The 25,109-nt window shown below is 34.1% G+C and overlaps 1 protein-coding gene across 1 annotated transcript; it reads right to left on the bottom strand.

The window, feature by feature from the left end:
• Nucleotides 1-10,056: 10,056 nt before the first annotated feature.
• On the bottom strand, nucleotides 10,057-25,073 carry LOC130662379 (ER degradation-enhancing alpha-mannosidase-like protein 3). Its single transcript, XM_057461233.1, has 22 exons — nucleotides 24,758-25,073; nucleotides 21,502-21,547; nucleotides 20,915-21,015; nucleotides 20,661-20,700; nucleotides 20,450-20,562; nucleotides 19,302-19,455; nucleotides 19,032-19,166; nucleotides 18,838-18,943; nucleotides 18,512-18,609; nucleotides 17,995-18,120; nucleotides 17,794-17,877; nucleotides 17,630-17,713; nucleotides 17,172-17,296; nucleotides 16,914-17,082; nucleotides 16,219-16,454; nucleotides 15,514-15,649; nucleotides 15,093-15,177; nucleotides 14,624-14,736; nucleotides 13,587-13,706; nucleotides 13,266-13,497; nucleotides 12,615-12,709; nucleotides 10,057-12,222 (listed from the first exon to the last, which is right to left on the bottom strand). Exons 1-22 carry the CDS (start codon nucleotides 24,892-24,894, stop codon nucleotides 11,293-11,295), a joined length of 3,465 nt encoding a protein of 1,154 aa, XP_057317216.1. The 5' UTR covers nucleotides 24,895-25,073; the 3' UTR covers nucleotides 10,057-11,292.
• Nucleotides 25,074-25,109: the final 36 nt, after the last annotated feature.

The raw sequence follows: 25,109 nt of genomic DNA, 5'->3' as shown, positions 1-25,109 counted from the left end.
GTTAACCAATTCACCTTTATAATATATGCATTGATAAAGTTTGAATGTACATTTTTTAACAGGTTTAAAATTACTGATGACAAAAAAATTCATAATTTGCCATTATTTAAATATGACATCATAATTTATGCAACATTATTAATCTGAAATTCTTTAAATGTGAATATCTTGAGAACAAAAAGAGCTTTTTAAAAAATTTAAAAAGACTTGTTAACGAACTTTTTAAATTTTATAAGTCCAACATCATTTTATACCTTGGGTTCCCTTTAACCTTTTTCATAAACTTTTATGGGAGAGGTTGCAGGGTTTAAAATCTTTATATATACAAAAAAATTTTTTGGTATAATATTGCACATTTTCTTCCCTAATAAAAGTTAATCACGAAATGTAGAATCACAAGATTCTATTATTTCTTCCTTAAAACATTTAAATCTCACAATTTACAATCAATATAATATAAAAAAATAGTTAGCTTGTGAAAAAACCACTTTATTTACGGGGACTTTAATTATTTTGATAATGAAGATCAGAATAAACATGTTATCATGCCAGAAGTTTGTAAAAGTTTGTGTTGCTGTTTCCTCCATTGTGTTCAGCTTCAAGCGATGATCAGAATAATGCATAGAATCATGTGCTTTCTGCAAAGTGTTAAAGAAATATCATGATTAAAAGAATTTTAAATGCTGTTATTAGACCTCTCACATATCTGTACAACTCTTTTTAACTCTACTGTGCAAAGCTGAAAAACATTCCAAAGATTCTTGCAAAATTACCAGGAGTATTTGCTTTAGTTAATTGTGCAGAAAAAATGCTTACGTTATTAATAATTATTATAACTGGTAAAGTAGAATAAAGTACAAGTTTGTAAATAGTGCTTTTATGAAAGCTAAATAAAACGTAAAAAAATAAAAACAACTATTTTTAAAACATATTTTAGCCTGTTAAAACTCGTTGTACGAAATACAAATCTAGCTTTGGTAAATTTCACATCACTAAAAAGATAACAAATGACTGTTGTGCAGCTTGGTGCTAGCAAAACCAACTGAACATAAAATAATAATGCAAAATGATTAATTTGTAAAAATAATAGGTTTTTGTACCTTGTGCAACAGAGCAGTCTGTTATAACACTCAAAAACTAATAATTTCCCATACCGCTACACTAGACTGGTATCCTGCCATGCTTCACTAGTCTCAGTAGTAAAGACAGTGACAAAAAAGGAGCCCATTTTAAAGTTCAGGAAAGAAAAATGATAAAAATATTAGTGTACAAAAAATGTTGTGAAATGATAAAAACATTGATAAAATGGACACGGGTAAATTATTTATGTTGAAAATTTTAAGGGTCAATTTTCTTAGTATACTGGGTGGCTTAAGGGTGTTATAAGGCTAAAGATTAGTAAAATGATAAAAATATAACACAATGAAGTTTAAAAATGTGTCTTTTTTATCTTTAATTTTCTCAAACATAATGATATTGTTCAACTTTTTATTTGAATTGTCAATAACAACAAAATCTTAACGCAAACACCAAATAGAAAATCTACATTATCTGAAAGAAAATGATAAAAGATAACAAATCTTAGTAAGAATAATCCTCATGTCATAATCAGTTTTTTTTTCTTATCACTTTGATAAACACAAAGTTGTGTCTTTTAAAATATGAGAAACAAATAATTTGTATGATAACATGACCAATTAAAAAAAAAAATTATTAAAAATGAACAAATTGGTGAAAATGTATCACATTTGTTCACTTTTTCCGTTTTTAAGAAATAACTATTTAAAAAAACCCGACAGAATTAATGAATAATTACAGTCGATCATAAAGATTTAGAGAAAGTATAGTATTGTTTAATGGCAGTAAGAAAATGATAAAATATTAACAAATGAACTATAAATATTTTTTAAAATTAAAGGAATGTTCAAAAACTTGGCTTTGTTAAAAACTTTAATGGTATAGTGTTTTATGGTTAAAATGCAAACCAATACACACTCATTTGGTTGTTGAAGGAAAAAAAAACATGATAAAAATGCAAACATTTAAACTTTAGGGTTTTATTTATAGGCAAAAACATCACATAAAAAGAATATGTGACGAAACTTAAAATTAAACATGGTAATATATTATAATTTCCTATGAATGAACTATGTCAGACATAAATTTAGTGCAAGGTTTCTATAGATATCAAAGCCTTCTCTAAATTAAAATATAACAGTAATTCCATGAAAAATTCCATGTTAAAAATTCATGTAACTCCAGATATAGTTTTTAAATATTTATTTTTCTTGCAACCACAATGGCCGCTTCGATCTTCTTGTTTGTTAAAAATTTCAGACTAGCTCCAGTTTTTTTTAGTGGCACGTGACCCTGTTACGTAATATTTCAGTAGCGCTTTAAGGTGGATTTTCACCAGTGTGAATCTTCCTATCGCTCTAAAATTATACAAAATTTTAGTGGGACAGGAGTTCTACGCTGCAAATGAGTTTCAGCGCGATAGCATGCCAATACAAATTATTATTTGTGTGAAATTTTCTTTTGTCAACACACACATTTCAAGATGGCAGACAGTTCAGAAGAAGAAGAAGCTGTAGAAGAAGCCTTAATAGTCATCAGAAGTATAAGGAAAAAGAGACGAAGAAAATCGCCATATTCTTGGAGTCGTCCAATTTATAGAGAAGAATTGGCTGCTTCAAGCAATGAAATTGCACGATGTGGTGGATCAATAGTTGTCATCTTGGCCAAACTTGGTGATTTTGTAGCTATTGAAATAATCTTCAGCCTCTGCCTCCTAATAAGAATCAATATCCTCCTCATCTCCGATGCCGCTATATTTGACTTTGTGTCTCTCATTTGATAATGCTTATTAAGCCAAGATAAAAAAGAGTATTCCTTGTATCTTTGACACACAATTCAACATCAGCCAAACCTGATTCGATGCAGATCTCCTTTTTATAAGTTATTCTTTTCCTGGCTGTTTCTTTTTTTCAAGTTGTCCCATCTTCGAATAGCTTCAACTTAAAACAGTTAAATTCAAAAACTTTTTTTTTAAGTAATAGAACAAGCTGAAGAAGCTCAAGGTTTAACAGCGCAAAAATATGGCGCATTGAACTGACAAACAAGGATAAAATTTACCCTCTTCACATCCTAATTCCTCCTCAACTTTCTTCCAAGCATTTGCCACTTGATCTTTTTCTCAATACTCTTTCGAACAGCCTCTGCTATGTTATAAAAACTTTTTTCCAAGACTGCTCGTTTCAGATCACATACGAAGCTATATATATTTCTTTTGCTCAACATGTGTAAGCATCTGCCGAAAACTCAGAGCAATAAATATCAAAACTTTGTTGCTCCGACTATCGCACTGAAATTGGCCAATTGCGAAAAATGACCAATGGGTCAAAAAAGCCAGAGTGATAAGAGAATTCGCACTGATGGAAATCCAGCTTTAAACATTACTGACTTTCACTCAAACAGAGTTAAAAAAAACTTTCCACATTGATCTCTGTTTAAAAAAATAATTCAACATGATACACTAGCCGTCCAAGCAATAAAACGAAAAAAATATATATTAGCAGGTGGTGCATGATTTTTTTTTCTTTCAAATTTAAAAGAACTTACTTCAAGAAACAGGTTGTAAAAATTAATGATCTATAACCTGTCAACTTAGGCGGGGTATGATGCTCGAGTGAGTGTTGTCAACCTTGTTCCCAACAATCCCTGGGGACGGCGGTTGCCTAAGTTACTCAGTAGATGGATATATATTTTATTAAAAAATAATAAAAAATCAATAGAAAGGAATACTATATGAATTCGTCCCATAATACAGGAAGAGACAAAAAAACCTGTCTAACTAAAGTTTGTTTACTTATGATATTTTTCCAATATGCGGCACAAACATCAACGCTGCTGGTTTCGTCCTAAGAACGTTTGAATACAAAAATGTGGGGAAACCAATTTCAAATTTAGAGTATGCTAACCTTGTCCCCAGGCCTTTTGGATCTGAAATGCTCGGCACCTCCATGATTAGACCTTTTAAAAGCATACATCAAACATTAATGTCCACAGAAACCCTCATAATTCGCCATTTTTAGCGTCCACAAATAACTGCTGTGGCTATATTCGCACTATTAGAATACTGTGGCAGAAACACAAAACACAAAAATGTTTTAGCTACCTCCTAAATAAAAAATCTTATTTTTACCGGAGAAAAGCAAAAAAAAATTAATTAATAAAACAATAAAAGTTAATTGCGTAAATATCTTTCGAAATAAAAACCATACACAAATGTGTGGCATGTTGAATAATCAGTATTAACTTTCATAGCCAGAAGATCCAGCATACTTTTTTGACAAATTAATATTTTCAAGGTTACCAAGCCAAGTGGTGGAAATTGGGGAGATGGCACTTTTTGAGCTGTTGGATGTTGCAGGAAGTTATCTGGTGGAAAGCAGACCCTATTCAAGTCTACCAGTCTACCTCTACACTTTTTTACCCAATTATCCTTCTCCATTCTTCCCAAGTGTCCCAATTAACTCAATCTTCTTATCTGGACAACATCTTTAATGCTACAGATACCTAGCCCTGTTTCTTAGCTCATCTGAACTCTTAAGTAATAATAATAAATATTTAAAATGTCTAGCCCAGAAAATTACAAAAACCTATAGTTAGTGGATTGTTTCCACTGTACGTATGTGCACTGGGGGCCACTATATCTCTCGGACTGGTGTTAACACATCCACCTCAACATTTTCATATCATTCCTTTCTAAAGAAGATCTTCATTCTTCACTGCCCATGTCTCACAGCCGTACAACATAACAATTCATACATGGGAACAAAGGAAGTAATTCTCTGAACCTTTTCCAAGCAGAACCTATTCTGCAACCATTTCTTTCAACACACCCTTCACTACCCAACATATCACCTAAGTAACAGAAGTTCTCAATTATCTCTAGCAACCCACAATTGAGTTACTACCAACCCTTTTCCTGCAAACTCCACAAGGCTACTTTTCCAAAAGGTCATACTTGGCTTCAGTGCTACTAATCATGGCAGGGTGGCCACAGAATTTGGCAAAAGAAATTCCATGACTTTTCCATGACTTTTCCCTGACTTTTCCATGACCAAAACTGTTAAGAAAAATTAAACCCCTAAATTAATCAATTATCAAACAAACCATAAATTTCATTATTTAGAGAACAACTTTGCTGAAAAAAGTACAAGTACTTTTTTCTACATGATGAAAAACAACAAAATCGTGTCAAAATATAAAGAAAATCTATATTCATACAGAATATTCATATAAAATCAGAACTTTAAAAAAAAATTGACTAGAAAAACAACAAATATCAACTAATATCCTATATAGAGTCTGTGAGCATTGACGTTACTTTTCTTTCTGAAGATCCTTAGCTTCTCCACAGCTTTATCTATAGTTTGGCTATGTTAGCTTTCTTTTCGGTGACCTTGCTTCTAAAAGCATTTGCTTTAACTAAAAAGTCCTCAGCTTTGTAGCAGAGTTTTTCAATATCCGTGTTCAGTGCATTGATGGATGAGAATAATCTTTTCTTATAGTTTTTAACATTGTTGATTCGTCTGTTATTGATTTTCGTTTGTTTGATTTCTTGTCTTCGTTGACTCTTCTTTTTTGGTCTTCCAGATGTGTTCCGTATCTTTGTCTGGCAGCTTTACAACTTTTCAACAGACCATTACTCAATTGATACTCATGCAAATCCACATTGGATGATTGTAGGTGGTCATATACAACTCTTTGGCTAACAATAGATTTCTCTTGAAGATTCTCAATCAACAGTTCTTTATTGATACTAAATCCCCGTTCAACAGCAGATTGACTGTGTGATAATGTGAAGATCACTTTACAGATGGCCTATAACGCTTTTTGATCTTTGAAATACGGCCTTAGGAATTCATCCACTCTTGATTTGCTGAAATCAAATTGCACAAACTCTTCCTTAGTAGGTGCATCGAGCGATGACAAGAATTTCTCAAGCTCTTCTTTTGCCGAATCTGCCACAGAAGGCAACACATGATCAACCTGATGAAGCTTTTCAACCAGAGATATAAACTGACTTGTAGCTTTCTGTTGGTTCTGTACCATATTGACTGGTGATAATGAGGAGGAGCATCGAACGATAAGATACTTCAAGGGACTTTTCTCTTAAAGCTTCAATATCAGATTAGTTAAAAAAGCCACACAATCTTTTCGGAACTGATGTTTTACCCCATGTGTTATCTCTTTTGACCGCAAGATAGCCTTTACAGCTGTGCCTGTGTTCACCATGTCAACTGGCAACTGATTCTGGACCTCCTCAACATCAATGTTAATAACAATGTTAATGACAGGAATATATTAACATATATTCCTGTCCCATGCTACAAGCTAGAACTATGCTAGGACTCCCTTCCTTAGATGAAACATTGATTGAAAACGATTTTACCACACAGATTACATCAATATGTTATCATTGCTTGTAAACTAAGCAGTCACATGACATAATGTATAATAAAACAAATTTATAGTATAAAAAAACCAAACACAAATATGTTATATTGCAACAAAGCTTGACAATGAAACTATTCAAAAAATTGAAATTAAGTTTTCTTGAAATTTATGCTACAAAATATAAACTGCAAAAATATTTAGCCAGTCAAAAACTTAGGTTGTCAAGGAAAAAAAGTTCCATGACTTTTTCATGAAAATCCTGTTTTCCATGACTTTTTCCAGACCAAATAAAATTCCATGACTTTTCCATGATTTCCAGAAATTCCATGACTTGTGGCCACCCTGCTTGACTTTTAGACTTTGCTACATTTACTCTAAACTATTTCTCTTCTAGTCCTTTTTTCCACGTTGCAAACGTTCCAACTAATAATTGTAATCTAACCAAATCACCCACATACAATAGCTTTCATGGACAAGCTGTTCTGAACTTTAAAACAAGCAACAAAGGACTAAGTACAGAACCCTGATATACACCAACATTTACACTAAATTCATCACTTAGTAAATTGTTAATCCTGACAACTCCTAGCATTGCTGTACAGACTACCATCTTACAGTCCTTTTCAGGAGAAGCGTTTGATCGCATGTGCACTCCTTGGCACATGCCTATATCATTTTAGACGATAAATCAAACGCCTGAAAAATAAATATTGAGTTTTCAAAAACAACCTATAAAATCCATTTTGTAGCGTGCAATGGCAGCCCGCAAAATAATTTTTGAAGACTTGTCAGACAAAATGTCCGATAGATCTCAAATTATTGAATAGTCCTGGTCCTTTTAATCCATGAGCAAGCCTATTCATAGCCAACCAGACCTTCCTAGCTAATTCACCGACTCCTGACTTAGTTAAAAGAACTATGTAGACATAAATCTCTTTTGCCTGGCCCCTTCGTCCTTGGTAACCAGGTCTTACCAAGAAATCCAGCCATGCGGTTCTTAACTAATGCGGAGGTGAACGCCGACAGAGCACGGATGAAGCAAGTCTGCAAAACTGCACTTACAGGCAGAATAGACATATTATCATGGATTTAATTGTAGATAATTTCTTTATTTGACAAAACAATTGGAAACCATAGCAGGTCCGAATGTAATGGAATTTCTCAAGTGTTATTCAAACAATTTTAAATACGAAACCCACATGCGGTAAAAAACATTTGTTTGCATAAATTTTGTTAAAATGTAGCTGAACTTTTCGAATGAATTTTATTAAAGCCGCATGGATAAAGATTTTTTGTAATTTGAAGCTTATTTTTGCCTATTTGCTTGTGATGACCTGAAAAATAGACAATAAATTTATAAAAATGACAGTATAGTCATGCATACTATTTCAGACATGTAGAAAAGGAGGTTAAGATTGAGAGAGTCGCTATACCAGTGTCTACTCGATCATTGTGTTTAGGGTTCACGATTTCAAACGTCCCTCACTTTTCTGCTGCAAAATGAATGCGCAACAAAAATAAACTTGGAGCCTGTAACAGATGCGTAACATTATTTGAACGTACGTTTTATACATCGCACACGTTACTTGATTTACACATGCGAATCATCGCACACCTACTCAAATATTCCTGAAAAGACTGATCTTAACTAGCCACTCATCCACACCTAATTTTCTCATAGCCCACCAAAAACTTTACGTGGCACTCTATCAAAAGCTTTTTCTAAATCTACAAAGGCAAAATATAGATTCTTTTTCTTTCCTAAACACTTTTTCTCAAGCTGTCTGAGTAAAAATATTGCATCTGTAGTGCCACGTCCTAGAACCAAACCTAACTGCATCTTATCTATAACAATTCTTTCTCTGAGTAACATATCATTCACTCTTTCAATAACTTTTATTACTTGAACAAACAACTTCAGCCTATAAATAGAGACATCTTTCTCATGAATCACCCTGGTCCTTGAAACAATTCACTACTACTAATAACAAGACTTGTAATAAGCTCCACTCCAGTATATTCAGACGTTCTTTTAACATCTCTAAAACAACCTGATACTCCTGCAGCCTTGCCAATCTTCATTTTCCCAGCTGCCTCTACCCATTTTGTCTTGATCTAACATAGCTGGTGCTTCTACAACATCATCATCATCACATAAATTATCCTCATCCCAATAAAATTCAGTGTTATAAGCAACTTCTGAAAATGACTCTTCCAAGCATAAAATCATGAAGGTTTCATATGCCAAACTTTCTACTTTTATAGAATATCTTTTTTTTTCTAGGAGCTATTTTTATAAACATACCATAACCTATAATCACTAGCCTTCATTTAAAGGGTTGGTTAAAGTTTTTTAATGATTCAATAGCTAAAAATATAGCAGCTACTGCAGCTGGAAGATTCCCATTCCAGAGCTAGACAACTGGAATGGGGATGACAACAGTAACAATCATCCACAAAAATTACAGGTTTTGTCCCATGCCCCCACCAGGTCGTTCAATGTTATAAAGTGCATTTGGGACTGAACTTGTGTCGTTTACACATGTGATGACGACCGTGATGGATAGTGTAGGCTACCTAAGTTTATGGTTTAAAAGTAAAAGACCCAACATATTTTTGCACAATTATAGCTAGCTACATGCATAACATACATAAACCTTTAAAAATTACTGACTCTGTTGCATAAACATCCCAGTGGGAGTCATTGTAGCTATACATTTTTGTTATCGGCTGGCCACTTGATTAACTTTCTTTTTCGATGTCATGTGACTTTCTCTGAGCGGCGCGTAGACAGGAGGTAGACTTCTACAGAAAATCACTCCATCGTAGATGTTATGGCGGGTAAACTTGACCCCATTCCCCTTTTAATATCGAAAGAAAGTTGTTCACAATCACAGCACTAGACGATAAATGAAGCAAAATAAAAAGAATTAAATGTATTTGAACTATTATAGTGCTTATGCACATCAAGAGCAGTAGCTAGCTACAATTCATATTTAAAAACGATTCCAAGACATGACATAAGACACTTTGTTATTAAGCGGAAGGCGACGTTCTAAAGGTGTTGTTGTGATATGCTTGCAAACTTTCAGTTCAATAAATCATTATAGTGTAGCTAATCCAGCCATCATAGATTCTTTATGAACTTTACTTATGTTTGTGATCAGAGAATATTTGTCGATCCTTTCAAAGAGGATTCAATTTTAAAGCTTACTAAATTTTTTAATGTGCCAAATGTGGTTTAAACTTTAGGTGTGAATTCTACATGTTGTAAAAATCGAGTTTTAAAGCCAGTTTAATTCAAACTAGTTTTGTTAGGTGTGAATGGGGTATGATTTTGACGTTTTTTTATTGTACAAACTAATCCTGTTGTCCGATGATTTTAAAGGAAAAATCAAATTAAAATTAAATCATTGGGCGCAATTTCGGCGGAGAGACAAAAGTTCTGTTTGGGCCGTTTAAAACGCAAGAGGCGCTTATTCGATAGCATAGATTATTAGGGAAATAAAATACTTTACCATGTTGCCCACCTCGATGTCAAAAACGCAAAAAAAACCTGAGGACGAGGTTGATACAAAAACAGAAATCAAGTCCTACACACTTTTTTTATTTAAATACGACAAAGTGCATAGTTTGAATACAAATAAATACTCTACTAAAATATAGTTCGTTAGTCAACCTTGTTTCCAGCGCCTTTTTCTGTTAAAGACGTTGGAGACGAGGTTATAGTTAAACGACACTATATAACGATATAACACGATATAATACGATATAACGTTAATCCACATTCTCGTCCCGAGAGCACTGGGAGGTTTTATTTTTAGAGCTCTGAATGGTAAATCCAGAGATTCTTTATAGTCTTTCTTCATAATTACGAAGACCGACAAAAAATTGTAGCTAGTAGCACCTCCTCCAGAACTTAAAAAATCATTTCTGTTTCCGCCTGGAAAGCTATAATTTAAATAAACGTGACGCACCTAGGTGCATCGTGTAAGATATATAATTAAAGTATAAACACTTTACCACACTTGGCGTGCCTGTGGATAACATTAAACAATAAAAAACAGCATCTAAAATTCATGATCTTCCTTACATTTGCAGTTCATTTTCTAGACATGACAAATTGTGAAGCCTATGGTAAACATGTACAAATCTTTGATCGAGGCTCCTGGCAAACAAGTATAATAGAGGATGGCTTGTTTACCTGTCTACTTTAATTGAAGAAACTTTCGCGAATGAAGAAATTCGGAAAATATCGCGAGATTAACTTTCGCGAATGAAGAAACCCGCATATATTATTTTTTTTGTATCTTTGCATCAACACAGATATTAGCATCGAATACTGGATTCGATTGAAATGTTATAAATTTTCTTTCTCGAAAAAAGATTTCTAAGTATTTTGTCCGTTTTTGGTGAAAAATGATAAAATAGCTTACTGGATCAACTTTCGCGAATGAAGAAGTTCGGAAACTTTCGCATGATAAAGTTTCGCGAATTAAGAAACCCGCAAATTTTGGCGATATAAACTTTCGCGAAAATGGCGAAAAATCGCGAATTCGCCAAAGTTTCTCTCGCGAAAGTTTCTCCAATTATAGTAATCAAATGCCTTCTATTTCTTTTGACCTTCTCTCAATTTTGCAAAATCTTTACCCTTCGTAACCAAATTATCTCCCTGTTTACTGAGATTAAATGAAAATTATGAGAAATAAATAATCAAGTATCATTGTTAAATCGAGACCGTGAAATGGCATCAATATTGATTGTGAAGCCATCCAGCGTTGATTAGAATTCGTAAAGTAGAAAAATTCGAACAACATTACTTCTGTACTATAAATCAGACTTAGTCCTCTTGCTGGTTGTCTTCGTAGTTCTTTTGTTTTTCTCGGCTATTACTTTAATGTAATGTGCGCATTCCTCTTCTTTCTTTCTAGAATCCTCGGTCAACCGGTTATTAAAATCATCCCCCATTGCATAAACAAAAGGCTTTCTATTTTTCAAGTAAAGCCTACATTCCTCCTCTTTAGCCTTATCCAGCAAGGTGCCAATCATTTTCTGATCAAAGGCACTCAACGTGGATGTATCCCCTACAGTTTGTTCGTTTTCTTTGGCTGGAGGTTGTTCTCCCTTAATGTCTTTTATTTTACCGGCCTCTGTACTGTCTAAAGGTATACTATCTTCCTCGTTCTTCATGACTGAATGTTGCTCACCCTCACTGCTTAGTATTTTACCAGCATCCTCCGTAACGTCCGAAGGCAAACTACTTTCCTCAACAACCAATATGTTCATCTGGTCTTTATTTTTTACTTTAGTAATTTCCAACTGACTTTGAAGTTTCTCGATTTGTTTTAAAAGCCCTCCAGCTATATCATTCATATCCTGCAACTCTTTTAAACTGGCAAAACAACCGGCAGACGTACATATTTTTGTATTGCTTTCTTCCTGTGTTTTCTCAGTAATTTTTTCTTTTAATCCTTCAGAAGTTTTCAAATCTGCACCTTCAAAACTGGTTATAAATCCCTTCATGGGATCGACAGCAGCGCTTGATGGCTGGCCTTCCCCAGCGCTTGCTGGCTGGCCTTCCTCATTTAAAACGTTCTCTGTTTTTTCTGGAGTGACATCCTCTTGTCTGACCACGACGTTAATACTGACATCTTTGTCACACTCTGGAGTTGCACATGTTTGTATCGTCTTTTGAATATGTTTTTTTAATTCGCCGTTATTGTTCGGCCCAAAAAATTCAGTAGTTGTTGTGATAATCTAAAAAGATGAAGCAGAAAACAAATAAGCAGTATAATAATATAAAAGAACAACTATTAAAGTAAAAATGACAACGACGACGTCGACAACAACAACAACAACAACTGCGGCGACAACACAACAAGTACGGTGATGACAGCAACGACCACAACAACAACAACAACAACAACTACGGCGACAACAACAGCAACGACGACAACAACAACAAAAACTATGGTGACAATACGGCGATAACAGCAACGACCACAACAACAACAACAATTACGGCGACAACACAACAAGTACGGTGATAACAGCAACGAAAACAACAACTTCACCGACGACCACGACGACGACAACAGCAACAACAAAAAAGTTTAGTTAGCATTTCGCTCCCTGTGACAACAACTTACTTTTCTTCCCTTACTGTCAATATGGACCTCTTTTCTTGATTCACCCTCGCGTTGTTCGGTTACAAATTCAGATGCCGTTTCCTTCTTTAGTTCTTCTAAAATGAAAATTACACGCTTTTTAAAGGCGTTATTTGAGACAATCGATCGCATAGCACGACATGCTCGACGTGCATATTGTGTGCCCAGTATCCACTGGAAACAGAAACGCGCACGTAAAACAAAAATTGCGGCAGACTGGATCAAATGCGGCGAGTAAAGCAAGTGAGGCGAATGTAGCAGGTTTATAGGCCAAAATTATGAAATTACGCTGCAATATAAACTGGAGCACTTAGCGCTCAATGATTTTGACTTCCGAAACGAACAGAGCGGCCAAGAGCGCTTTAAAAATTGCGCAATGTTGGCAATTTTGACGCTTGTGCCTTGAACACCTACTTAACCTTATAGCAAGTGTCATTTCGCCAGAATGTTTAATTAAAAGCTAAAACATTTTTGGAAAATACAAAGCTGAATAAACATGTTTGTATTCTGGTATTTTGTATTTTGTAAAGTTATTTTGTGAAGGAATAGCGAAATTTACGAAAAAAATAGTAAAAAATAGTAAAAGTATGTAAAAGTACAAAGTAAATCCTGCTTTGTACCTACACCACTTACCAGTTGTGACAGGTTTTTCCGCCAAACGCACTTCCAACTTTCCTTCTGTTTCCTGCATAAGCTTTCTCAACTCGTCACCTTCTTTTCTGAACAAAAACACGGAAGGTATAATGACATCGTCAGAATGACTGTCACCACTCATTCCAAACGACTGTGCAACCTCAAATGAAGTTCCCTCCATGTGATCGACGATGATCACCCCCAATGCTCCTAATTGCTGAGCCAACCGTACCTGGAGTAAAAAAAAAAGGTAAACACACATTAACAAACGCCAGGACACTTGAAGCGGTAAAGTCATTTTTTGTTCAACTAAAAACTTACCTTGTCAATAAACATGCAATTTCCTCTTTCGATAAGCACAATACGATTTTGGATTTGGTCACCATTCTCCACAATTTGACATGCCCGAAATGGCATCATTTCAACTAACTCAGCAGAAATCTAAGAAAGTGGGGAGAAGTTCTATCATTTAATCAAGACTGGACGATTCTCAAAACATTATATGCCCGTTAGCATTTGCGGTCATGTCTCCTTTAAACTCTGTTATTACATATTTTGAAACTTTAAAGCAGAATCTGTTCGCTATTTAAAAAATCCTCCAAACGTGGAGTGTAAGATATATCTTTTTTTTCTGCTGCGTAACAAAAAAATTTTTTTTTTTGAATCTTCCCGTGTTCGAATTGGCGAATGTGTATCGCATATTTAAAAAATCCTCCAAACGTGGAGTGTAAGATATATCCTCTTTTTCTGCTGCGTAACAAAAAAATTATTTTTTTTGAATCTTCTCGTGTTCGAATTGGCGAATGTGTATCGCATATTTAAAAAATCCTCCAAACGTGGAGTGTAAGATATATCCTTTTTTTCTGCTGCGTAACAAAAAAATTATTTTTTTTGAATCTTCCCGTGTTCGAATTGGCGAATGTGTATCGCATATTAAAAAATCCTCCAAACGTGGAGTGTAAGATATATCCTTTTTTTCTGCTGCGTAACAAAAAAATTTTTTTTTTCGAATCTTCCCGTGTTCGAATTGGCGAATGTGTATCGCATATTAAAAAATCCTCCAAACGTGGAGTGTAAGATATATCCTTTTTTTCTGCTGCGTAACAAAAAAAAATTTTTTTTTTCGAATCTTCCCGTGTTCGAATTGGCGAATGTGTATCGCATATTTAAAAAATCCGCCAAACATGGAGTGTAAGATATATCCTTTTTTCCTGCTGCTTAACAAATAAATTATTTTTTTCGAATTTTTCTGTGTTCGAATTGGCGGATGTGTATCACATATGTCATATGTCATGAGAATTTGAAACATATAAAAGATATATTTACGGATTATTTACGCACAGAAATCAAAAACATACCCCTAATTTATTTTTAGCTATGTCTGGTCCAAATTGAGCTGATCCAGCTTTAAATACAGTCTCTCCGTTAAAAGGCGGTGAAGTGATTTGTACAACACGCGGTTTAATATCACCTGAGAAGGAAATGATAACGAAACGTCAAAACGAAGCAATAAAAACTATAAATCAGTTCCAACCAATTAAATTTTTGTTCGAAATAAAAAAATAGGGAATTAAAAAAATGACTTAGCTACATATACATTCTGGTGACTTTATTCGTATAAAATTAGCTGATGAAGGAGTTTTTTTTAAATATGCAAAAAAGTACTGAAAAAAAAAAAAAAAAAAGAGAAAGAATAACTCAAAAGAGCTTTTTAGAAAGTATATTGTCGCAGATTTTAATAAAGTTTTCGAGATATTTTCCGGTTAAATGGTGTAGGAAGAAGGTTAAAAACTAATTATAAATACATTAAACAACTAAACAGCTAACCTGGGTTATCACCTCTTAGTTTTGCCAGTTGGATCATTTCTTGCATGAAGAGGATTCCCTCCTCAGCATCTTGTTGTGTAGCAGCCTGCATTAATAAAAGATAATCGTGCACCAACTTTTTTATGACAAATCCTACATACAATTTTGTTCCATACAAGAGTGTGAAGGGGTTGGGGAAACATTCCATGACTTACGTTACATGTCACAAAACTAGCTGATATAGCAGCTACTGGAAAATCAAAAATCATCTTTTTGAATAATTCTAACTGAAGTACTATCGATTGACGCTTCACTACTTTCTCTCGAGTAAATTCAAAGCAGGTGTAACATAAAAAGTATTAATACAGTAGATACTTGAAGTATGTAGGCATTTCCTGATAGGGTTATCTCGCCCGAAAAAAAGTAAAAAAATACTTTATACCATCGCTGCTTGGTGAACTAATTGAACTTTTCCATTTGGTTCGTTAACCATACTTATACCAAGCTCCTTCAAAATTTTTAAGTGTTCTTGATTTGTGACGGAAAACTGCTCAGCTTTTAAACGACGAGGTCTTGTACTATAACATAAAGAGAAGTTTATGAAAACACTTAAAGCAATCTACAATCTTGGACAAAAGTATTAAGACAAAGGCAGGTTTGTCCAAATGCTTTGCAGCAGGCAGGCTTCGAAGTCACTACTTTTAAATACATTAAGGCCAGGCAAAAAGCGTTTAAAATTTGCTACTCGCATTCTCTAGCACGTCCGCACACCGAAATAATCCACGTCATAAAGGCCCCGAAATCCGTGGAAAATGGCTATGCTGACGTTAACAACATTTAGTCCATTTTTGAGTTTGGATTTAACCAAATGACCTAAGAACCTAAGTCCTAAGTCCACTTCTGGACATTGACGCGTGAACTTTAAGAAATAGCCTACGCAATTACTTGTGGCGGCGATCTTCGAAATAAGCTGTTTTGTCTCAACATATTTTGGCTAAGGTTGTAGCATTGGAATTATTTATATTTTAGAAAAAAATGTAATTATATTATCATCTATCTACTTAGTTATACACCTCGTTTCGAATTGAGACGAAAGAAGAAATGTAAAACCCATATAAAAGTACAACCACACATACATACACCATACCTTGAAATTCTTAACGACTGGATCAATTTCTCAGTTACACGCTCTGTTACAGTCTGTTGTTTCTGATTCGAGCCTATGTTACAGGCTGGAGGTACAAATTTTCCTTTGCTATTTACAGCCTGTCGCGTCATTTCAGCAAACGAACGTAAATTATTATGAGGAAAGCGTTCATTGGGACAGGAGTTATGTTCTTCCAGTGATACTTCCAAACTTACCACTTCTGGCGTTTCTTTGGCCTTTAAAAAGAAGAGAATTATGAGAGGATAATAACTCTAAACACAACATAAATGGGGCAACATACTTTAGTGGCATTGGCAATGACGTCTTGTACAATGATGGGAAATCATGAAAAAAGCCAGTCAGTTACTAGTTCATAACAAGAAATTACTGCGCGAATTTTATTTTTGCGTCAGAAAGTAGGTATTACTTCGCGAAATAAGCTCAAGGTGCGCGAAATTTAAATTTAGCGAACTACAATGGAATTTTTCCTTACGTCCCAGTCCATTGCGAATTTCTCGCCATAATTTCAAGCGCAAATTGAGAATCACAAAAAAGAACTAACGCGAAGTAAAGACGTTAAAGACAGCTAATGGCTCGAAAGTTAGGTGCGCTAAAATAGAACTAACGCAAGCATTCTGCGTACTTAGGTAATTTATCAAAGCTACAAAAATTCTCGATTTCAGTTATCCACTTACGACCGTCTCGTTGGGTTGCTTCGTTCCAGGTACCATTGAAAGATACAAAGGCAGGAGATGTGCTTCAGTAGTGAAAATAAAATCATGCACATCTATCACGTGCTCAGATTCTTCTGAGAAAAGAAGATACAAGTATTTGAACGTCTCTGCCAAAACAAAAGAATCCATCCTAAGGTAATATACGCATGAGTTTTCACTTGGGATTTTTAGCATTTCGACTATAAGAAAAAAACAACGCTATCATAGTTTCTATCTTACTTGTCTTCGTGTGCCAAAGTACGTAAGTCCTTAAGCGCAGCAAAACCACAAGGTACTCGAGCATGTTCTTCCAACGCCTCCAAAACATGTTTTCCAGCAACAAGATAATAGGGATCCTTTGTCGCCTAAAAGCAAGACAAAAACAAAAGGTAAACAAAACTCTTTGTTGATCAGGATATTTTCTCATGGTTAACAATTCGCTCTAAACGAACCAAACAAAGTCTGGTTAGTGAACTCTTTTAAATCAAAAATAACTACAGCCACATACGTTTACTCTAACCCTAAAATGTAGCTGAGTTCAAGACAGCGGACAAACGTCGTGGAAAAGGACTGTACAACATGGTTCGAGATAGTAGGCAGTCGAAATAGATGTTACTTGTTTAATCAATTCTTTTAAACACGTGACTGAAGCGTGCTCAACAACGAAAGAGATAAATGAGAAAATCACACAAACAAACCTGGTACAAAAAATAAGTGCTTTCGATAAATTCTGGCCTCAACGGATGCTGTGCCCAGTGAAGATCAAAGTTGGTCGTGAACGCCTATAAATTATCGTGATAAACATAGCAAAACCTGCTTCATTATAATTTACATAAAATGATTGAAGCCCAACAAAATATACCTCGGGTAAAAACTTGTATTTCTTTGCAACATTGTATAACATTTCATGCGTTTCTATAGCAGGCTTCAAGTCACCTTTTAAAACCTAAAAATAAATTAAAATCAAAGCTGTAATATTTTACAGTACATGTAAGTAAAGCGTAAAAAAATGAAATAATGTTCCCGTTTTAGAAAAAACAAGATAGAATCATATTTAGTTTACCTGTAGCCCTGGCCAAAATGCTTGCAGTGCGTCGACAAAAGCTCGAATCGGTCTGTCAGGTTGATGCATCATCACATCTACCAGCATGTATCCCTGATGTACATACTTCTTGATAGCTGCATAATGCTAGAGTGCAAAGAGAACAAAATGTTCAATTGAAATCTCAAGCAGAAAAAAATGCTGGAAAATATTAAAAACATGGTACCCCTAGAAATTAATTTTGGCGAAAAACTTGAAAATAAAATTTAATTTTTAGCGAGAACTAATTTTCACAAGTTAGCAAGTATTAATATTTAGCGAGAATTGAATTTCGGTAAATCAAAAGAAAAAAATTAGTGTAAATTCGTTTTTCTGAACGAGAAAAAATCTGAATTTCGCAGGAATAGATTTTTTGCAACTTTCGCAAATAGCAAATAACTTTTGTGAGAACTAATTTTTGCAAAATTCGTGAAAATTATTCCCTCGAAAATCAGCCTTAAAGCAGATAGGGTGAGATATTTTATTCAGTCAAACTTACTTTATTGAATTTTTCGAGATAGGAATCATCTCCAAGAAGTATGTAAGCTTTCAAACAATACTCGTAATAAGAATCAATACCAGCACCCACTCCACTATCTAAACAAAACAATGACATAGTAGATACAGCATTATAATCACATGTCATAAACATTTGTGTAAATATCCTACAGATGCTATTATTTCATAGGATGTTCTGTGCATTGTCTACCATTTTGATTTTTGCACCAACAACATACAGTATCACTTAAGTTTACATATCTGTCACATACATCAAACGAAATGAATTTTCCTTATAATTACATTACCCAAATGTAAAAAGAGTACCTCGTCTTATCCAGTCGCCACTGTGAATATTTATTGTCGTCCCTACTAAGTCACTATGCCTGCTGCGATAACTCCATAGTGCATCCATAGCTTTATGCGCTTTTTCCTAGTAGAAATGAAGAGGACATCTTTAAGAAGGTGTGAATCTCAACAACATACATTATTAGGAATAATACCACTACTTTCTTGCTAACCTCATAAATTGGCTTTCCCGATAGTCGACTCAGAGCACCGAACTCCATGATCATTGTTCCCGCACATGCTGTACATGTATCAGTTTCATGACCAACTCTAGATTTTGGGTTATTAACTCCATGCCGAAGATTTACCTAAACAAAGAAGACACGGAAAGATTATCTTGTGTTGACCTTTCAAACAAAAATAGTGACTGTGATAAACGCTTTAAAGGAAATTTAAAAGAATTGTATTGTCTCTGAGTGTAAAACAAAGCTTAACAATGTTACCTTTGGGTATGGAATTCCTGTAGTTGTGTTAAAAGCAGCCAGTAATCGATCAGCTAAATCAATTGCTTTAGTCAAGAGTTCATTGTTATACCAAGCCATCCCTTTTCCAGAATCTTGTAATGTTAAAGCAACACTGTGAGCACCAAGTAGGCCCCTAAACAAGATTAAAGTAACGTGGTGTGATGCGTGTTGGGAACTGGAATTAACTTTATCCAAACAGATATCGGATGATCAACTGCAAGCAAAAGGTCACGGACAAAGCCATACAATGGTAATTTACAAACTGAAGGTCAGGGCACTCCTTTATTCCTCAACTGAACCTTTTATTTTGCAAAACCGAGGCAGGTGTTACTTGTTCATTGCTGTGTTGTGGAAGAGAGAGGACTTTTCATCCTAGACCTTTTATTGATGCTTTACTAACAATTGTAAAATTTGTGAATTTTTTGCTTTTTCTACCTTTGGTTTTCCTTGGTTATAGGGCCTACTGTACCTAATATATTTTTTTGTCATGTCAGGATTTTTTGCTGTCAATTCAACAGAGTACAGCAATTATGACAACATTGTGAAATGCCACCATTGATTTCTGACACTGTTCAAAAAGACAATGAAGTAAAATGATGAGAAATATTAAATCATATTGGATATTGGTACAATGCAGTGATATGCACATGTTGGCATGTTGTTAAAAAAACCTTTTTCCTGTTGTCATAATCCTTTTAAAAATTTTAAGATGCAAACATTAGTTTCACATTTTTGGCATTTTATAATAAAAAAAAAGTTCCGCTTTGTTACTACCTATCCAACAGCCTAACATGTCCTAATTTTTAGCTGAAATTATTGACCTTTATTTCCTAAAAATACTGACTAATATGTGGCAACTCTTAGGTTATTAACACAAGTGACAATATAAGTTTTACAATTACAAAATTAAAACAAAAAACTGTTAATCACAACTCCACCCCTCACAGTTCAATGCTACTATAAAAAAGTAGTAGCCCACTACTTTCCCCGATCTTAATAGTAGTGAAATCTCCCCAACGATCCATCGCTTTCATTTAAATCATGGTTAAAACATTTATCTGACAGCAGCATCTCCAGAAGATGTATAAATAATAATTTTACATGACTTATTAATGTTTTTAACATACCCTAAAACTCTTATATTTGTTTCAAAAACCGAAACCACAGCATCTGTATTAAAATTCACATTCGCTGCCACATATTTGACCTGTTCATCAAATTCATCAAGCTTTCCAAGTACCTGCAAAATAATATTTACTTTAACTCTTGAACTTTGTGTATAAATCTTCATGGTTCAATGTGTAACGATCTAGCAAGATAGTTAGGCAAATTTCTTACCACAAGGGTGTCCAATGTATCAATTAAAGTCAAGGAGAAACTAAAAATATATAGGTTAAAATTAATTTCTAACACCACACAACTTTTTCAGAATAATGTAATTCTTGTGTACTATATTTGCTTCTATTTTACCTCATTAGGTAGTGTTTAGTGTTTATGCTTTAAAGAGAAAAACAAAACGGTTTGACTAAAAAAAATATAGGGAGTAAAAATGTCCAAAATTATTTAAAGTTCTTTGAGATCTGAAAACCTACTTTCCCAGAGCTTCATCTATGTCGCCACGGTCTTGTTCACTACCACGATAACGTCCTTTACAACTTAATGGCATAAGTTCATCAGCTGGAAAAGCATATTTCTGCAAAAAAAATATCATTCACAAGAACTGTAAGTCATGACAAACAAACGGTTGGAAAACTGCCAAATAACAACAATTATCCAAACTTGTTTGACCCACTGCCACAATATAACACAACTTTAGCTTAATATCCATTTTTTTCAAAAAATATTTGGTACATGTGTACCAAAAAAGCACAGATGTACTTTATTTGTTTGAATATTGGTTAGATCCTTTAAAGCCATTGGCAGTTTTTTGGAAAAAATGGGAAAGAAACAAACTACAGCAAATTGACCTTCTGAGGTTGGGAAAAAATTAAATTAAGAATGGAGACAAAGGTTTGATTCATTGATAAAAAGAACAAGTTTAAATACAAGGAAGAAAAAAAGACATCATATTAATAACATAATATACAAAAAGTTGAAAATAAATACACTTTACCACTCAAGAAAAATAGTTCCATTTTTTGACATTTTAAAAAAATTATACCTTGTAAAAAAATTATACCTTGTAAGCCCCATAAGCATGATCAAACATCTCAAGTGTCTTTAATCTATAAAACAAAATAATTTTGCTTTAAGTTATATGTATTATAAACCGTTTAGTAACAGGACATTTAAAAACATGCTTAGAACTATTGATCTTATTGGTTTTATCTTCATCTCCTTCGATGGTACATTTTATTAATAACATTAAATTTTCTACACAAAGTGGCAGCTCACATTTTAGCTATATTTTGTTGTAAACCTCCAGCACTCCTGTGCATATGTGCAAAAAATGAAAATATAATGTCCATATTCTGCTGCTTGGGTAAATAAGCCAATTGATGCACATCAATCTGAATAATCCTAGGGCATTGATGTTGTCCAAAGGCCGCAGTCACAAGGCAATATGTGATTGTGATAGCAAGGCAGACCTTTTTGAAAAAGTGGAGTTAAAATTCGCAGTTGTTACTTTCGTATTTAATTTTTTATTCCTTGCACATTAAGGGGGAAGTTAAGTTTCACATACTTAGACATGCAAATCTCGTGAATTTCTTGCTTTAATATGTACATTGAGAACCTGTATTTTTGTTGTTTTGTTGATGTTTTAATTGAGTTTCTTTGGTATAATTGCTTTTTATTCTAACCTACATTAATCGTCCTTTATAACTTAATGACCAAATGTTCATCAGCTGGAAAAAATATGATTCACAAAAATTTTGGTTACAAAAAATCAAATCATGTTACTTTTTTCCACAAGCAAAACAGTTCATGCATGTCACGCATAGTACTCACGGTCAATGTTAAGTGCCCTCATTCCAGTACACTGTAGCTACAAAACTGACATTTTTGCTGTCACACATCTTCAATATTTAATTTATACTTATTAGATAATAACAGCAGGAGTCAAGTATCAATCAGCCATTTTGATAAAAAGACCTATCATTCTTATGACGTGGCTATTCATACGTGACAAATAAAATGTTTTATTTGTGTTTGAAAAATCATTCGTTTTTTCTTAGAATTTTAAAATTTTTCACATAAATATTTAAGTTTTCAATGTTGTCTTATATAAGCAAACATTGTGCTGCAAAAAAGGTATAGATGCAGAAAAACTAATTTACGGAAATATGAGGTAAAATAAAACTAGTATATATTTGAAACATGGTGATTCATCATGTAAAAAGCAAAGTAGTGTCCATTTTTCATAAAAATTAAAATTAGGAGCAAAAATTAAATGTGTGTTTACTTGTGCTTACATTTTTCGTGCTATCACTTATGGCATAAAATCAAAAGTTCCCCAAATTTATACACCAGGTGAGTCTACTTGCCCTTCAAAACAACCTCCTTCCCACGGCATTTTGCCATTTTGGATTAGTTTTACCGCTCCGTGATAACCTCTCAGGAGCCAGGAAACACTTCGGACAAAGATGTCTTCAAAAATAATTGTTTTGCTTATTGTTTTTTTTGTTGTATTTGTGTCATGGAAACTGGTTAAAACAAAAATCTAGCAACCCTGTTATCAGCCCTCTTAAGTCGAAAGGTATCACCATTCTGGAAACGAGTTTAAAATTTATACTCCTGAAAAACTAAAGGGTGTAAAGATTTCTTAATGATTGTTACACAAAACCTTAAACAATAATATTGGTTTTAATAAATAGTAAATTGATTACTACACATTAGATACATTTTTCCAAGCGCAAACTATTTACAACAGTTCTATGGGTGTGTGTGTCTTTCTTTCTTAAGTGTTGTCAAAACGCTTCTTGGGCAAGTCACATGACATATGACCAATACAACACCTATTTTCTCATAATATGGTACTTAAATTCTAATGCAAGACACAATGTTGATTTCTCTTAACCAATCAGGGTTACCTTTGCGTAATTTTCCACACCGTGTGATTTAGTTTCCTCTAGCGATAACAACATTTTCTTTTTCATCACTTTACATATTATATTCTTTATATTTATTTATATGAACAGTTCGGGAGATGACACTAAAAGGGAAACGGTTTCTCATGTTTTATAGGGAAATTCCCATGCCATATAGAGAAATGTATTTGTTCTGCCCAGATTGCGAAAACGGCCTGTTTACAACCGGGACAGCCGGATTATGTACACATGATCCGATTATGTTTTTTTTGCACTGGTTATGTAGTGGTGACCGGATTATGAACGCTGATATAATGGCTGGCCAGGCAGGCTGTGATTGGCATTTTCTTCGAACTTTTGTGAATTAAACATTCTCTGGAAGATAGAACACTCCTAAAAACTAGAGATGGCGGAAGAAAAAGTCTCGACATAATTCTTAGTTTAAAACTAATCTTGTAGTAAATACATTTCAGCATAATATACTTTGAAGTAACAAAATTTCACGGAACCTAAATTATTCTTTTTGAGGGAATTAAGTTTGGTGAAAAGTTATTAAACTTGCGAATCCCAAAATTTAGTATTTGCCGCGAAATTTCGTTTCATTTGAGAGCAACAACAACTTTGCCACCAGGGCTATTCGCTTGTCAGAAGTGATGACGAATGATATAAAAGCGGTCGGCCCGATTATATTTGTTCTATAAGTCTGGAATAATATTTGACTGTCATACATAAGCCGGCCTTCCCCGATTATGTTCGTTCTATAAAAAATGAGAAATAATATTACACTGTCGTATATAAACTGGCCTGCCCTGATTATATGTCCCTTCTTTTATAAGTGCCAAATAATATTTTTTGAGTAATAAGCCGGCCTGTCCTGATTATGTTGCCCTGATTATGTATTTTCTGCCCTGTTCTTAATCGGTGCAAGCTGCCGTACTTAATCAGGCCAATGTTCATTATCCGGGCAGAACATATTCACATTTAGGAAACTGTTTCCTAAACTAATTTTTTTGATTTTAATTGAACCGTTACCCATTCTCAGAACCATTTTACGGAATTGCGGAAAGAGGCTACAATAATTTTTTTTCCTTCGGTGAAAATTTGCAGGAAAAAAATTCCGTTTCTATTGGTTAAAAATTTGTAGTGCTCTTCTTAACCATCTTGTGCGCAGATTTCTTTTTATTTTTGTGGTTTCCCTAATGGGAAACTATTGCCGTATTCCTGGCCTGTTTAGGGTAATAGTTTCCCAAATGGGAAACCGTTTCCCAGATGAGTAGTGGTTTCCCTTTTTGACTCAACTGCTGAACTGATGAATGGATAAAAAATATTAAAATACGGTCACGTATGAATAGCCACTGCATCATTTTTATGAACAAATTTTATTACACAATTTTACAAAACACTTACTTCAATTGTTCCTTTTCTGATGCTGTCATTGAAGCCCTTGAAGACAATACAGTGCAAATGTTGCACACCATTAACAGCAAAATAACAATCACGGGAGACATGGAAGAATTTGCCCATGGTGTTTGTGAGGACAACATTCGATGGGAAAGCGTTATGCTAGGTTCATTAAGAGCATTGGTTGCTCTAGAAAGATTAAATTAATCAAAATAGAAGGTAGGAAAAGGAAATTTTCTTGTACTTTTTTTTGCTGCAATGTAATGTTGGTTTGTTTTGATGTCGTGGTCTCCCGCAAAGGAAGAATACGATTTCCACTTAATAAAGCGTCTGTGTGCAAAGCAAAATATCACGTGAC

This window comes from Hydractinia symbiolongicarpus, chromosome 10 (genome assembly GCF_029227915.1).
Source record: "Hydractinia symbiolongicarpus strain clone_291-10 chromosome 10, HSymV2.1, whole genome shotgun sequence".
NCBI lineage: Eukaryota > Metazoa > Cnidaria > Hydrozoa > Anthoathecata > Hydractiniidae > Hydractinia > Hydractinia symbiolongicarpus.
This window is presented reverse-complemented; position numbering and strand designations above follow the sequence as displayed.